The following is a 16,474-nucleotide window of genomic DNA, read 5'->3' on the forward strand; positions in this document are numbered from 1 at the left end:
CCATTGTCTGCCAGCCAGGGCTGTGTAAGTTGTGGGTTACAGCTGCCAGGGCGAGAGGAAGCTGTCATCTGTTTGTCATTTCTGTTCAAGATTCACGAAAATATATTTAAAAATATCTTTACATTTTATTTTTCTGCTAAGCAGCAAGATAAACAGTGTATGCTTCGATGATTTTGATTTATATTAGGATAAATTTGTGCGACTGAAAAGACGAAACAGAAGTGGGTAGGAGGCTTCACATCCGCTTTATCGCTTGATCATTTTCAGAGTTTCCGTGCTCCAGATGTATGACGGAAGCATTTGAAAATTGTGGGAGGCAGACCAATAGAGGCACGTCTACATGTAATTCCAATTTGGGATTAATTGGATATTGCGCTCATGATATTATGGTGTTTGTTGGACACAATCTGTAGTGAGTTATTGTGTTAGTTAAACTACTGTAATTCAGTATTCGGTATAATTTGTCACACAATGTGTGATGTTCCACTTCCCAGAACATGACATTAATACTGCGGATGAATGACTGTTATAATGCTGAAAAGCTGGCCAAACCATCTTGCTATATATTTTAAAGGCTTCATAAATCCATCATACAATGCGGCTCATAAAAGTTCTTAATGATCCATTTTACAGATCTTATAGGAATACCACAGAGTTCACAGCGTGTCTGAAATACTTTGACCCAATCTGCTAACTTCCTTGCCTTTCATGCCTCATGCCATACAAGTTAGCACAGCGTTCCTGTAGAGAGATAAGTGTCTACATGGATTGAAAGGTCAAAATGTCCCCAATATTTATGACTGCAGAGAGAACATCTTGTCCAAATTTTGTCTGAAGTGCTTTGAGCCAATCAACTTACAGTACTTCCTTGCCTTTCATACCTCATACCATACAAGTTAGCACAGTGTTCCTGTAGAGATAATCGTCTACATGGATTGAAGGGTCAAAAGCGCCCCCAATATTTACGACTGTGGAGAGATCATCTCTCCTGAGGACCTGCTTAGACCATCACCATGATGTATGGTGCTGTGTAGAAAGTCCATCCATTACTGCGGATGACGCACACGCACACACACGTTCTCTTTGGTCACGGTTTGACTGTAGCAGTAGATCAAACAGCAGCGAACTCCCTTTGAAAGTAACAACATGATGTTGGGAGGCGGGGCAGTAGGCTACGAGGTGAACCATCTCTCCTCAGGGAGGCGGGGCAGTAGGCTACAAGGTGAACGATCTCTCCTCAGGCCAGAGGTCAGTTGCAGATACGGTAAGAGCGTGATGGAGCACAATTCACTCTGTCCTTTTCAAAACAAATGGGGACGTTTTTGTAAACGTTGTAAGGCAGCAAGAGACAGCTCTATCACCGGCTGCATAGCAACAAGTGCTCAAGGCTATGAATTAAGTCAGACACAATTCAACGAGAAGTGCACATCCACCCACGTTCATATACCTACTGTACAATGAGGGTAAACCTAAACGATATTATTTTCCCCCCGAGGGTTGTGATAACCAGTGTGTGCGTTATTAAAAGCAGCTGAGACAGTCGACCACATGTCATCTGAGAAAGCGTTCACTCGTTCATTCAACCGTTTGGAGTGTGGGGAAATCATCTCCTCTTCTGCACAGGTTCAGTTACCTTGGGAAATTATAATAAAGTAAGTTTTATGACACTTTTATTTATTGCTCCAGCTTGTATGTCACTTTACTGTACTGTAAAGTACTTCACTTTACAATATTGTCTCTATTCACTCCCATTCAGGGAGTGTGTGTGCAGAGTATGGCTGCCATCAAGCCAATGGTGCCGGAGATTAGTGCCCCCTTTCTAATTGTTTTTCATTCTGGTACAGTGGTAGAAAGTTTCCCTTGTGTTTTTGAGACCACCGCCACCGTAGCCTCGGTCCCAGGCTCACTTAACTGCGAAAAGAAGAGCCTGGTCACAACGTAAGGCAAAGAAGCTATCGGCGGACGTATCCTCAGGAACATCCATCAGATGTATTTCCCCCGGATACGATATTTTCCCGACCAATCACAACACTTGTTTCATTCGCGGAGAATGTGAACTGATTTGTAAAGCATCAACGTCATTTCCTTGTTTCGGTGGGGACTAGTAAACACAGCCGCACCGCGTGACGTAGTTATCTTACACGCAACACTTCCGCCACTTCCGCTGATAGTCTTTTCAGCGTAGGTCTTGCCCAGGGTGCCGCTACCGTAGTCAAGTTTGGAAAAAAAGGACGAAGAAAGGCGCAACAGTTTTCTCAGTGGTACAGTGGTAGATAAATATCTGTCCAAACATGAGTACAAATTGAAGAACATTTATGAGATCTCCCAATCATATCACATCGCAGGTTGTTTTGACTGTTCTAGGATATGCTGTTTAGACGCCATGTTTTCCAGAATCAGTGTGTGTGTGTGTTATTTTTTGAATAATGTTTAGTTTTCAATGTTGCAACACTTAAAATATAGAATATGAAATTTTAACGGTAATATCGTATATCGTATCGATATCGCAATATTTGGCATAAATACCGATATATGAAATTTCGTCCATATCGTTCAGCCCTACTTGAGAGATTATTAGTCTTTCCATAATTTGAAATTTAGAAATGTTATTGTTTGATTTATTGATTGATTTCTGTGCCAATCTGCACAAGCAAAAAGTGCCACCACGTGCCAATCTGTCACCATGAGCGACCTCGGCGGAAGGACCACAAGGTGTCTGCCGAACACTTTTGCTGTGAATGGTGTGGTACGTAGTATTTACAGCCGAAGAGACACTGGAGACAAACAAAACACAGACCTGAAAACTGTCTGGCATTCAGCTCGGGCTAATATGCCAGCCAGTATGCTGGATAACCTTGGGCAATGACGAACGCCTGGGGTGATAACCTATACTGTATATTTTAATTTGAAATCAAAAGCTTAATTGCCATAGATCAGCACTGCTACAAACCTTATGAGATGTTGGAGGTTTACAGAGATTAGTTCATCAGTTTTGTAGGTACAGTAATTAACCGTGTCAAACGGCATCTTTCATGGCAAAACTGTTTTCTCGGGTATACCTAAAGTCGATATCTCAAAATAGTTCTGTTGTGTTTACACTTGGCTACTCAGAGGGGACCGGCTAACCCATCGCTTTTACAAGCTGTCCATCCAGAAAAATGAAGTGATGCGGTTTCCCACTCTGTTCTAATATTCTGCTCTTCTTCCCTCTCTCTCATGCACCTGCATTTGTTTGCTGGAGGAGCAAGAGAGAGAGAGAGAGAGAGAGAGAGAGAGAGAGAGAGACAGAGAGAGAGAGAGAGAGAGAGACTGCCAGCAATGCACACAATTAAGTGGAGAGTGATGAAATTATATCTGGCCCAGGCAAATGGAGAGATAGAGGGGTGGAGGAGGAGGAGAAGTGGGAAGGAGCCGAGTCCATTCTGTTTCCCTGTGGGGCCGAGGGTAATTCTATTAGGCCTCATAATAGCGCAATTTTTCACCTCCCTCCACATCAGTCTATCGTCTCCACCCCTTTATCCATCCCTCACTCCACTATAAAGAGGGTAGAGTATCATCTGATGCCTGCTTCTCTAACTTACTTCCTCTAGAAACCTTCCGCTTGGTTTTTCTCTCCCGTCTCCCTTTACCTCTCTTTAACTGAGACAAATGATGGCCTAAAAACAGAACAGTATCATGAATAGGTTTGGGTTTAAGTGGAACAAGGCTTAACCAATTAAGCCCTATATCCCTTTGTCAGATGATAAATAGCTAAAATAGCCGGTCTACACGCTCACAATGTGACGCATTGTGAGCTTGTACTATCTATTTTCACTATTTTTGCATTTATTTATTCACCTATAGTAACATGGCCTCAATTTGGATGGTTGAAAGTGATTAAAATGTCAGGTCATAAATGTCTATGAAACCAGTAGTGAGCCCACATCTTTTGTTGACTGAAGAGCAATAAAATGTCTGCGGCTGAAAGCAGGTGATTAAAGCTTAATGATGGCGAATGTGCTCTGGAGAGACTGCTTTTATTGCCCACTCATTCCATTTTCAATCAGAACACAGCTTTAATGTTCAGGAGAAGGAAATGGCAGTTCAGAAGATTAAAGAGGAGGAAAAAATGACAAAAGAATGTTTCCTTTTAGAAAGTAAAATTAACAACGTGAGGCATTTTGTTGCAGCCAGTTCATGGTGAAGAGGCGATGTTTTTGAGGAAATCCCATTAAAACATTACAGATTTTATTGCATTCTGTGTCAGGCCCATGCAATTGCATGTTTCCTGTTTCTATTTGTGTCTATTTCTGCTTGCCAGGTGGTGTACAGGGGCTGACTATATGTGATTTAACAGGCAAAACCTGTTAATTGTGCTATAATCCATCCATCAGTGATTGATAACTTTGGGAATGCAAGGCAACTACAGTACTTCCGACCCAATATCCAGCACAGGCCAACATCAATATAATATCAATTTACACATTAGCATGTTTACATAACATAAAAAATTTTGGCAAGGAAATTGTTACGTGGGAGAACATCCGAGTGTTTATTATAAGAAATTATATTAGAAACGTCAGCATGGGTAGAATACTTATTCATGAAAGAAGCTCTACTCAACATTCAGCCATGTGGAAATCCTCCCTTCACTTGTTTTGTCAGAGCAAATGAGAGTAACTGAATAAACAGAAAGTTCAAGTTAGAACAGAACTGTGTTTATTTAACTGAGAGTGTAGAAATGGACCGTCCCCCCTCACAATACGATTGTGAAGTGCATACTGTAGTTTCCATTGTACGCTTAGTGAAAACAACTTAAATGTACCATTGAAGCCGGAACTCTACGCTTCACTGACACTGATACACTGTCCTTTACAAAAGCGTTTAACTTCAAATTCTTCTGCTTTGAACATTGTTTAAATTCCAAGCAGTGTAATGGACACTTGTACAGCAACTTGAAAATTACATGAAGTGCAAAATGTAACCCACCATGTTTTGTGGAAGCTAGTAAAACAGAAGCGGAAAATACTTAAGAATCCTTTAAATGTCATCGTTACTGAACAACTGCAAAAACAAAATGGATTACAAATTCAAGAATTCTCATCAAAATGCTGAAAGCAGACAACACAGAGTGAGATAATAATCTAGTAAAGAAAAAATAAATTCAAGTTTATGTCCATTTCAACTGCAGTGAAAGAGCCATGAAACATTTATTGACAAAAGAACCAACATAACTCAGTAGCGTCAAGGCTGGGTAGCCTAGTGTTGCGTATTAATGATCTCCTCAAGACATATATGTCATCTGTGTGATATCTAATATATCTGGACCCTGTTCCTCGGCACAGAGCTGACGGGAAACTGGAGACAGCCCCCTATTCCACCTCAAGAGATCCGATTGGCCTTAGAAATAGCCAAGGACGAGTGCTGATATTCTGTACAGTATCTCATATAATATGGCGGCTTGAATTTCAATCTTAGCCACCCGTCTCTGTGGTGAATGCAGGTACAGAGTGATGGTGGTGATGTGACGCTGATATGGTCGCTAAATAAAGGCGTGATGTAATGTTGCACTGTGGGGTCCGGACAGGACAGAGGAGCGGATTATTGTGCTACGAAAGACAATAGCGCTCTCTAGGATGACAAGAAGCTTTCCCACATCTATCTGGCAGCGTAAAGGAGAAAGAAACAGCCTGTGGGTTTTGGCATTTCATCCCTGCGTCCTGATGATACCATCATAAGGGAGTCCTGAGTGCCTCTGGAAGAAGATTCAGGTGACTAGAGAAAACTTGTCACTTACTGTACCTCCCAAGGGAAGTGCAGATATAGCACATAACTAGTACTGCATGGAAATTTCATATTCTAGTCCACTGTCACACGTCTTTCTTCTGTATCTTTTATCTACAGTAATAGTGGAGAAAACTGGGGCCAGAAAATGACCCAAACTGCAGATGAATCGAGCCATTGTTATGGTATGTTATGTTCCACAGATTTGTGATGACAGGCGGCACAATCGGTCAACCTAAGTTGTAGTGAAGTCCTGCGGCGATGTATGTGTTGTGGCTCGTCTGTTTATGATGTACGACAGGGAGCTTGTCAATCAAGAGTTAGAGGCCTTTTCTAAGTATTTCTCAGAATACTTAAGCCAAGAGGTTGGGCAACCTAAAACTACTAAATTAAGCTGAGGAGCTTGTTTAAACACACCTACTCACATACACATATGCACACAGACACAGCCACACACAAACTCTCACACGCATACCGTGCACATGCCTTTTTCTCTCAATTGGCTAAAGACATAACCGGTTCATCATACATGACTGTGCCGAACAAACATCTTTGTACGCCCCCGTGTATCCCAAGGGATGTTTAAAAGGATTCTCTTTCAATGTAATCAGCTCACCTTGCCCACAGCAATGCCACTCAGCCAGTACCAGAACTTTACATCTTATGGCAGCGAGGCTCATCTCCAGCACCTGTGTAACATGGGACACGCTAGCCATCACGTCCCATCTGCGTAGAATGTGTCCCTAGAGGAAGAAACTGCAGTCAGACTTGTAGAAATAATACCAGTTTTAACAAAAGGGTTTCAGGTGTGAATAGGGAAGAAAATGCACTCCTATAAAGACATACAGCAAGTGTAGTGGAGTTAAACTATTTAACTCTGCTCTAAACCATGTTGCAAACATGGCAACAGAGCACATCGAAACAAGCATATTATAGTTATGATTTTATTCAGAATAATAAGCAGCGTAGGCAAACCCACATAAAAAAACTATCCCTGCATATATAATGATGTTAAACTGAACATTTTGTAATGCAAGTGAAACACCAAGAGACACTTGTTTACCCATGTTTACCCTCAGGGTGTTTGTGCTGTTCAGAGCAGGGCATGACCTCCTGGACTAAGCTTAACCAAGAGGGCCATCACGTCTGTCTGGAGCACAAAAAAACACAGATACTTTGGCATTCTTCCTCCCAAACCTATTCTCTTCCTCCCGACACGGAATTCTACAGAGGCAGTGCCGAGTGTCAGGTTGAGCTACAGTATCAGCTCTCACGGATTGGAGTCAGATCAAAGAGGGACAGTGAAAAGAGAGATATCCACACCCCGGACTCCTCGCCATACAAAGAGGCTAGGAGCGAACCCCACTCCCCTGGGAGTTGTAATGGGAGTGGCCGATTACCCCCATGGACCAGAGCCATATGGGCTGACCCAAGGGAGCTGCTATGGAGTTTAGCATGCAGCCTTGACTGGTGATGAGGCAGTGAAGACAGGAGTGAAAGTGTGGGTGCCAGAGAGAGAAGACGTTTGTGTCTGGGCCTGTGTCAGTGACCGACCCAGAGATAGAGATCATGAGGCCTGTCGCAATAATTACTGTACATAATTCATTGTCATAATTGTTTCCATCTTGAAAAATGTTGATACATTAAATCATATATGGACAACTGGATATTCGAACTAAGCGAGCACTGCACTCCATTGAGTCCTTCCGACTGCGAGTGCCAGGTCGGTCCTAAACAGTATATGCACATGACATATACTGTATGGGCATAGCAGTCGGATCTGTAGCTCTGGACAACCGAATCTCTGTATGTCTGTCCTTGTCCCTTTTGTTTCCATATATGGAGCAGACTGATTTGTCTTGACTGATGTATGTACACACACACATATGTATATATCCGGGGGGAGGAGATAGCGCCATCAGGTGATGTGAAAGAGTGGAAGTGAGTCTGAGAGAATGAAAGTGAGTCTAGAATCTATTTATTTTCACAATAGGAGATATGAGAGAGTGGACGTGAGTCTAGAATCTATTTATTTTCACAATAGGGGATATGAGAGAGTGGAAGTGAGTCTAGAATGATTTGTCTTGACTGATGCCTTGACAACACATTGAGTTTAGACAACACACTCCATATTTGGGCGTCGCTGCATTGGGAACTCCTTGGTTATGGCTATTGGACGTCAAATGTCATTGACAATGAATGGCCAGCTTTGAGTGTTTGTGTGAACACAAACATTGCGTAAACACAAGCAACGAAGACGAAGTAGAGGACGCAAATTAGAATTGGCCGGAATGAGATGATGGGAGATGTGTCATTGTTTGAGCATCCCATAACGATTGTGCCATGGGTGTTGCCGTTGTATTTGCTGGTAGTGGTAGAGAGATGTCAGACATTACACAGTACTTAGGAGAGATTGGCCGGAATGAGATGATGTATGATGATAAGAGCGCCCCTCACTTCACACTGGTGTGAGTTTTAATATAGGATATGTTCCAATTTTCAATGTCAAAACCACAAATAAATCACAATTAATCAACAATCGACAATTAATCGTCAGGTAAAAATTCATGATCGTGACAACCCATGAAGCTGATGATTTGGTTTTCATGGCAGTTTGTAGTTTTTGCATGAATGAACTAGGTTTTTGCAGGAAGTATTCATTCATTGCCATGTAAGCTAAATAATATATGCTGTATGACATCTGGTGGACACTCTAATTCACATTGCTTTACACTCAGGAAGCGACTGCATTATGAATGTGCATGTGCTCATTATCAAACTATAACGTTAGTACTATTCTCTATCAAATGAGCAACATGAGATTGCAGAATCTAAGTAAAACAGATCATTTAGAGACAATGATCTGACAATCATTATTGAACATCACTGTACTGTATATAATTTGTGCAACTTCATACCTACAGTAAGAGTCTACCTTGCAATTAACGGACCCACATTCACCACACCCTTATCTACATTAATCTTTTGTCTGCATCATCAATCTGGACCTTATTTTGTCTGCAGCATCATACAGACAGAAACATGCTCCTCCCTCCCATCCCCCCGACAAACCGAGAGAATATTGAATTAGAACCGATCTGCTGCCCAATTTATCTCAAATCCTCGCTGATCCAGATCTAATTTCAGCCTCTTAGTACCGCAAACAGGAAGAAGGAGCCAGTCGATAAACAGCCCATGGTCACTGGTGGAGGGGGAGTGGGGGTATGGAGGTAGAGGGGAGATCAACATGGTCACTCACTGGTGGAGGGGGATATGGAGTATGGAGGTACGAGAGGGGAGATAACATGGTCACTGTTGGAGGGGGTGATGGGTTAGGACTCGGAGGAGCTCTGGTCCATAGTGCTCTGAGGTGTTCCTCATCCCATTGTGAGTGCAGTGCATCAATCAGCCCATCAAGTACTTACTGGACCTCCAATTACTTACAGTGATCATTTTGAAATCAGTGTTTAGCATACAATAAATCTTAGAATCAGATTTTTACTAGATAATAGAACCTAAACCTTCTCACAGACACATATACATAATTTGCATTCTTACATTACAAATATTATTCCCTGAAAATATTACTCTTAAGTTTAACCCAATTATTTCTATATTATTTTTCAAATAAATATTTCTTATCTATCCTTGCATTTTTGTTTAATATTGTATTTGATATAGGCCTACCATACTTCTTACTTACTGTACATAAGTTATTGAAAGACAAATAAGTTATTGAAAGACACAAGCATGCAGAAGATATTTGAACTATCACTGTTACAGTGTTGACATACTTACACAAACATTCAAACATGCACATTTTATACCAGTTGGTGTTGGAACTGTGACATTGCACTTCTGATATAAAGAAACATTCCAGACACTATAGGCTAAATATAAATACCGGGTAATAGCCTACTTCACAATATCACTTTCAAAACAACTTCAAATTGACGTCTGAACTCTGAATGGACCGCTGGCTCTCACAGCAGCCATTTGACAGGTAAACAGACAACAGCTGAAGGCAATAACATCAATGTGGGTGTGGGTGTGTTGTGTTTGACAAAAAACAACAGGAAATGTAATATAGGAAGAAGGCCACAGGGCGACATAAAACATAGGCTGTGTATGCAATATTAGGCCTACTAAAGAAAAAAATCAAACTATATGTTTGAACAACTGATATTCCATAACTACCTTACCTTACCTTATCTGGGCCTCTATCTGGCAACTTGCATTAGCCAGGAAGGTATAGCCAGGTAGGCTACTGAGCTTTTCTTTACTTTTTGTTATTTTAATTTGTTGTGCCCATACAGTAGACAGTTATACTTCGAGCTAGCTACGTCTGAACGAAATGCGCGTTACCTCTAAGGTTCATACACGCCATTCTACCTGCCGTGGAAAACATCCAGTACATAGCTTGCAGGTCATTGGTTGTCCACTAGAGGACTCCACCCCAGGTTTTTGGTACTGTGGTGCCATTAATATTAATCAATTAACCTTTTCAGCTCAAAGGACCACCACACCCATTTTATTACCTTATTAGTCCTTTTAATATATATTTTTAATAATACAATAATAATGGCTTCTACTTCAGCATAACTGCCATGAATTGAAAGGCTGTAATTTCTATTTGCTGATGATGTTATACGTAGGCAGGTTTCTGACCATAGCCCACCAAAGATACGTAGATGGACATGATGCCATATAGCCTATAGGCTAAAGACCAATTATATTTGAAAAGGGGCAAAGTGTTTCTTTAACTTTAAAATAGGCCTACAAAGTGTTGTATAGCAAAGCAAGACTGTGTTGTATCAAATTATACACTAGCCTATATGATCAATTATGATGACAAAATCTCACCTGCTTTTTTTGGAATTATATTAGATTGATTAAAGATTGTTTTGTTAAAGCTCTTTCTAATAGTAATCATTTATGTTTATTCAGTAACCCAGCTCATAAACCCAAAATTAAATTTTCAGGTGGGTTGTCAATTTCAGGCAATCGGGAAAGAGTACCGATTTATCAGCTTGAATTCTATAGTGTTCCATGTTTTGTCTGTTCATTTATTTGTGTCATCACTTCCATGTCATCCCGATCGCGATCTGAAAATGTATTTTCTAAACACTAAAATGTTGGAGAGAGAAACCACTGTTAGTAGCCTAGTGAACAAACACTCAATACAAATTATTTTTTTGTGTTTGCACAAAACACTCAAAGCTGGCCATTCATTGTCAATGGCATTCAATGTTTGTGTTAGGACAATGTTTGTGTTTACACAAACCCTCAAAGCTGGACATAGGAGGGGAGGGGCTAGCGCCCCTCAAAAAAAGAATACATCAGTTACTGTACCTTTTAATAACGTTGATCTAAAGACAGTAAACTCAAGACATACGGTACGGACCCGGTAGGTATAGGACCAGTGGAAGTGATCATGTGTTGTTAACCAACAGAACCAGATGGCAAGAGGAAGCCCCCTGGTAAAACTCTGATCTAATATTTCAGTGGCCTGATGGAAAAAGCATGGCCACAGACATTATAAATCAAATACCCATCATGTCTAAGAAAGATGGGCTGATAAGCAGCAGTCAGAGTATTGGTTTTACATCTCCTTGAATGGGACATAACATGGTTTTCGGAATTTGAAGCTGCAATTCATAAGATTTATGTCCTAGCCAGGATTCGAACCAGCGAGGGTCTCCTGCGCGAGGGCTGACATTTCTATGCTGAGCTAAAACAGAACTCCCACTTGGACAGGGGAGATATTGCACTTTGAGCTTCAGGCAATACCTCTTGTCAACCAGTAGTGTTCCTACTCTCGATCTAAATTTAGTAGTAGAGCGGGAAGTCCACCTCCAACCACGACAGTTGTTAGATTAGACTAATGTATCAACTCTTGAACTCTACCATACTGATTGGTTTAAATATTTGTTTATTCACTAACATAAGTCTGGATTGCAGCTTTAAATGAAGCATATTTTGGCGTATCAGGCTTATGAAATATCAAGTTTGGCCCCATGGGTTTTGGGAACAGGATATGGATATGCTGCATGCCATACTATATCCATGAAGCACACTGTATTGAATGTATGGCACATCTAGTTAACCTAACATAATCCTGATTTTCCACACATGGTTTGTTGCGTCCATTTCATGAGTTCTAGGATGCAGCGCATTGAATGTCCGACCTTCTCAGGAGTATTGAATTCACCAGGGAATTCCAATTACTCAAGACAGTAACAATAGATGACTATATATCTTCATCAAGAAAGGCCTGATTAAGACACTGTAGGTAAGAAAACAGGAAAACAATGTGATAGAAAACATAGATAACTAGTTCGCTGCGTTTTCTATTAAGGAGACAGGAAACAGTAAGCATGTTAATCCATGTTGTGTCATCCGCATGACTGGGCATCAATGACCAAACATACTTTTCTAAATTGAGTTTTCTCTCAAAACACAAGATAATTTGAATCTCTCGGCTCTTCCACAAAGGCATTAGCAGGGCTACATAAGGAATTTGACGTAGGCCTGAAGCTGGTACATTTGTGGAGCATCTGGATTCAAACCTTGAGTTTAATACTGGGCCTGGCCACATTAGCCTCAAACTGACAATTATAATTTATGATTGTTTGTTGTGGCAGGATGTTAGATGTTACAAATCCTTGGATTAACGTTTCTGCACCGATTTACCTCTGTAATTAACTATTGTGCGTGCGTGCGTGCGTGCGTGCGTGAAAGAATGAGAGTGAGAGAGACGGACAGACAGACAGACAGGCAGACAGGCAGGCTGGCAGACTGGCAGAGAGACAGGAAAAGACAGAATAGGTCAATACTTTGAGTAAATGATTAACCACGCAGTATAGTGGAACAAATTGTGCCAGACGTGGCAGAGCGTGTCCACCTCATCCTTGTAATACGCAACATCTGTCCCTTGCTCATCCAGTGTTTAAACACCTCCTGATTGTTTTACCTTTAACCTTAAGCAGAATAAGTGTTTCAACCGGTGACTGTGAATTCGTCAGGGGTCAGCGCACAAAAGAGTAGCGATATTAGTACTGTAGGTGACTGATGTATTATTAGGCTGTCTGGACTGGACTGGCCATTGCACAGTTAAATTTATGCATGTGACAATGCAATGAATAGTCCTTTTCTGTCTAACAAAAAATATGTTTTGATTTCTATTCAATATTTTCATACAGGCTCATACATGATTAATATGTTGGTATAATATTGTCAATATAGGCTGAGTTTTGTAGAAACAGTCTCAAGTTCAAATGTAATTAATTGCAAGTTGCATAGTGATCAGTGTTGACACAGAGGGGTAAAGTGGAAAAAGTGGATGTCAAAGGTCAGATGAGACTATTGCTGACCCCTCCAACACACCACAACAGGGACCCAATGAGGGAATCCAATTTAGCTGGCAAAGCCTTCAACATCTTGTAAAAGTAAACAAGCTGCCACTCTTCTTTCTCATGCCGCCCTCCCCCAACCCCCCCCCCCCCCCCCACACACACACACACACACACACACACACACACACACACACATTCTATCCCCCTCTTCACCTTCCTCTTGAGGCTACAAATCAATGACACACCCCTGTCGTGACACAGGGGTGGCTCAGAAAACAACTTGAAGGTGAAATAAAAGGGATCAGTGCTTTAAGGGTTTTGACGACGCAGATGTTGTCTGAACACAGTCGGAGAGTGAAAGGTACATTGGACGAACCTCAGCAGGAAATCCCACCCTGAGGACACACGGGAGGAGTTTTTGAAAAGAAAGCGGGGACATCTGAATAGAGCGTTCTGAAAAACAACCAGCAGTCTCACGCGGTATGACATGCTTGAAGTCGTGAATGGTACTATGTCAGCTTATGGAGCCCATCCAGCATGCTTTAAAATGAGTGGTATTCCTTTGATGGTGTTTATTGAGACAAACTGACTGACTGAATGAATGGTACTTCTATGTGAAATACCAAAGACATCCATTGAGGTGTTGGTATGCTCACTTGAACCTGTCAAGGCTTCATGTAGCAAAATCCATGTTAATTATTTAAATGTTCTCAAAGTTAAATCATCACTCCAGGGTTTACTGTAATATGTACGGTACGACTGAAGGGTAGTGACTCTTTGTAGTTGTTGCACATGTACAATAATAATTTTCATATTTTGTACCAATTTTGACGGATTGTTTGTGTAGTATTTGACACAGATGCAAAGTCCAGACAATTTTACATCGTTTAGCATGCAGCTTTCTCTCTGAAACCACAATGTGTTGCCTATATGCAGCTTTAGCACAGGAGATACTGGCATCAGAGAGAATGTCATTAAGTATTTGTGACAGCTGTTTACAAACTAACGGTAAGTAACATTTAGCCACATGTGGATGTCATTATGGTCAAAAGATGTGGGTGGTGTTGGAGGGGACTGGGGTGACAAGATTTGTATGCCTTCAGGAATAGAAGTGCACTTAGTCAATTGGATTAGAGACAGAATACAAGAGGCCGAACGAGGGACAGAGCAGGAAAGAAAGTGAAAGGGATTAAAAGGATGTGTGACTGGGCAGAGTGGAATGAAATGGGTATGTGAGGTTCAGCTGGATATAGACCTAGTACTGTACAGTGCCTTTGAGTTTTGGAAAGCCTTTTCATCATACATGTACCATGTGGGTGGATTATCATTTGCATCATGACCAGTTATAGACATTCTCCATCCTGTACTCGTGTTCAAAGTGTTAAAAGCTGTTTAAAATGTGTAGGCATACAGTAGGTGTCTGTCAGACCAGACAATCCTGTACTGTAGATACTGTTTCCTCTCTGAAACGACAGAACTGTAGTTTCTTTGATTCAACCCTCCCTGTATTTCTTCAAAAAGAATCGTTAAAGAATAAAGATACCTGATATGGATGCTTTCAGTTATTATGGTTTACTTGCCTTCCCTTCTTCTCTATACTTCTCTCCTGTCGTTTTTGTTATTCTCTGTCTGTTCTCTTTGATTTGTACTCACTCATGCCCTTATGAAGGCCAGTCTGTGGCCTCGCTTTCTCTCACACTTGTCACATGTTGACATTGTAAGGCAGGAAAAGCTACATAAGCCACAGGATTAACCATGCTGAACCATAAGAAAGCCCAACTTGTCAAACAATCAGAGTTCAGTCCCATACATAAGTATTTAGCTATTCAGCTGCCATCACAGACAAATGGAAACGTTGAAGACTATTATTAGTTTTGCACGATCGCAGCATTTGTTGAAAATAACGGTTTTCTTGGAGGGGGTGACCCGGTGGCCCCACCTTGTCAGGGTTGAGTATGACAAAATGACCTCCATGTAAATGCCTGGTCAATGCCTGGTCAAATGTATGGTCAATACTGTGATTGCACGTGCACTTACAGGTGGTCTTTACCCTATAAGATTGTCTGCTAATTGCATTACAATAATTTGATGTAATGTAAATTAATGTGTCCAAAGGATATAGTGTTGAATGTATTGGAAACCAATCACTCTTTTGGCGCATTTGTAACATAACATAACACCAATGACAATTGCTGTGTGTGTGTGATAATCATTGTTATATCCCGGGTCTCACTCTGTACCGTTTCAGGACAGTGATGGATTTCCTCACTAGACAAGAGGACACAGGGGATACCAGCATTGTCTGCCCAAACTCTGGCCCCGACAATGGAGGTTCAAAAGGGAGAGAAACTCAACCTGACATACTGTATCACTGACAGGCTCTTTCGTGTCAAGTGAGAGCTTTTGCAAATCAATGGTTATGGTGTTGGTTGTTGTGTGTATGGATGTCCTGTTTGAAATTGTGTGTTTTTCCATATACTCATAGGTTATAACTAATTTCCATCTGTTAAGAGGTCAAATAAATTACTGTGTAACAATCAACAATCATTTAGGAAGCAATTTATTTTTCACACTGAATACTTCATTTGTTATTTGAAAGATATAGTGTTCAGAAAAAGCAGAAGCTAAGAGTTAAACACCCTATAACATACAAAATAAATCATTAATATGAAAAAAATCACACCCGTGTGAACTGAGTGGTGCAATCCCCCCCCCCCCCCCCCCCTCTCTCTGTCTCTCATTAGCAGGCAACAGTGCAGCACTATCTCTCTCTCTCTGTTTCTGGCACAACAGCGCCACTTTTGCCCCTACTGGTACTCATAGTCACACGTGTTAACACGGACATTGCTGTTCCTTGGAGTGGTTGCACCACTCAAATATCATATTGAAATGCCCTGAGCATATCATCATCATTGTATGAAGCTGCAGCAATGCTGTCTTCTGTGGTTTATCTTTTGCTGCCCCCTACTGTTGCTTTTCCTTCATAAACAGGCACTCATACTCAGAGACAGAATTATCACACATTTGACTTAATCCTTTTCATAATCACGATCACCATGGCATCATACTTACATCTGCACACTTGGATATTATTGGATATCGACTGAATATATTAAGCATATATCTTTGTGTGTGTGTGTGTGTGTGTGTGTGTGTGTGTGTGTGTGTGTGTGTGTGTGTGTGTGTGTGTGTGTGTGTGTGTGTGTGTGTGTGTGTGTGTGTGTGTGTCACGCATGTGTGTTCCTAAATTCTTAAGCCAGGGTTGCAACAGTCAGTGAAGTGACTACCAGGATCAGCAGAGATGCAAAGTGACTGGGAGTGCCACTCCTTAACACAGACCTCACCGACCGTTCACC

General features: G+C 41.2%; 1 protein-coding gene and 1 long non-coding RNA gene across 2 annotated transcripts in view; both read right to left on the reverse strand.

Annotated features, from left to right (window-relative positions):
- The window catches only part of LOC306914917, a 57,025-nt gene extending 46,821 nt beyond the window's left edge, over positions 1-10,204 (reverse strand). The window contains exons 1-2 of the long non-coding RNA XR_013788758.1: positions 9,971-10,204; positions 6,380-6,506 (exon numbers count right to left, since the gene is read on the reverse strand). This is a non-coding gene — a long non-coding RNA (uncharacterized lncRNA). The remainder of the gene's footprint in view (positions 1-6,379; positions 6,507-9,970) is intronic.
- The window catches only part of LOC306915354 (alpha-tectorin-like), an 80,654-nt gene that overhangs the window by 47,483 nt on the left and 16,697 nt on the right, over positions 1-16,474 (reverse strand). Inside the window, exon 25 of the mRNA XM_079492670.1 lies at positions 16,350-16,473. Coding sequence (XP_079348796.1) covers positions 16,370-16,473 — 104 coding nt within the window. The 3' untranslated portion in view covers positions 16,350-16,369. The remainder of the gene's footprint in view (positions 1-16,349; position 16,474) is intronic.

The sequence above is a fragment of the Electrona antarctica genome (genome assembly GCF_951216825.1).
Source record: "Electrona antarctica genome assembly, chromosome: 22".
NCBI lineage: Eukaryota > Metazoa > Chordata > Actinopteri > Myctophiformes > Myctophidae > Electrona > Electrona antarctica.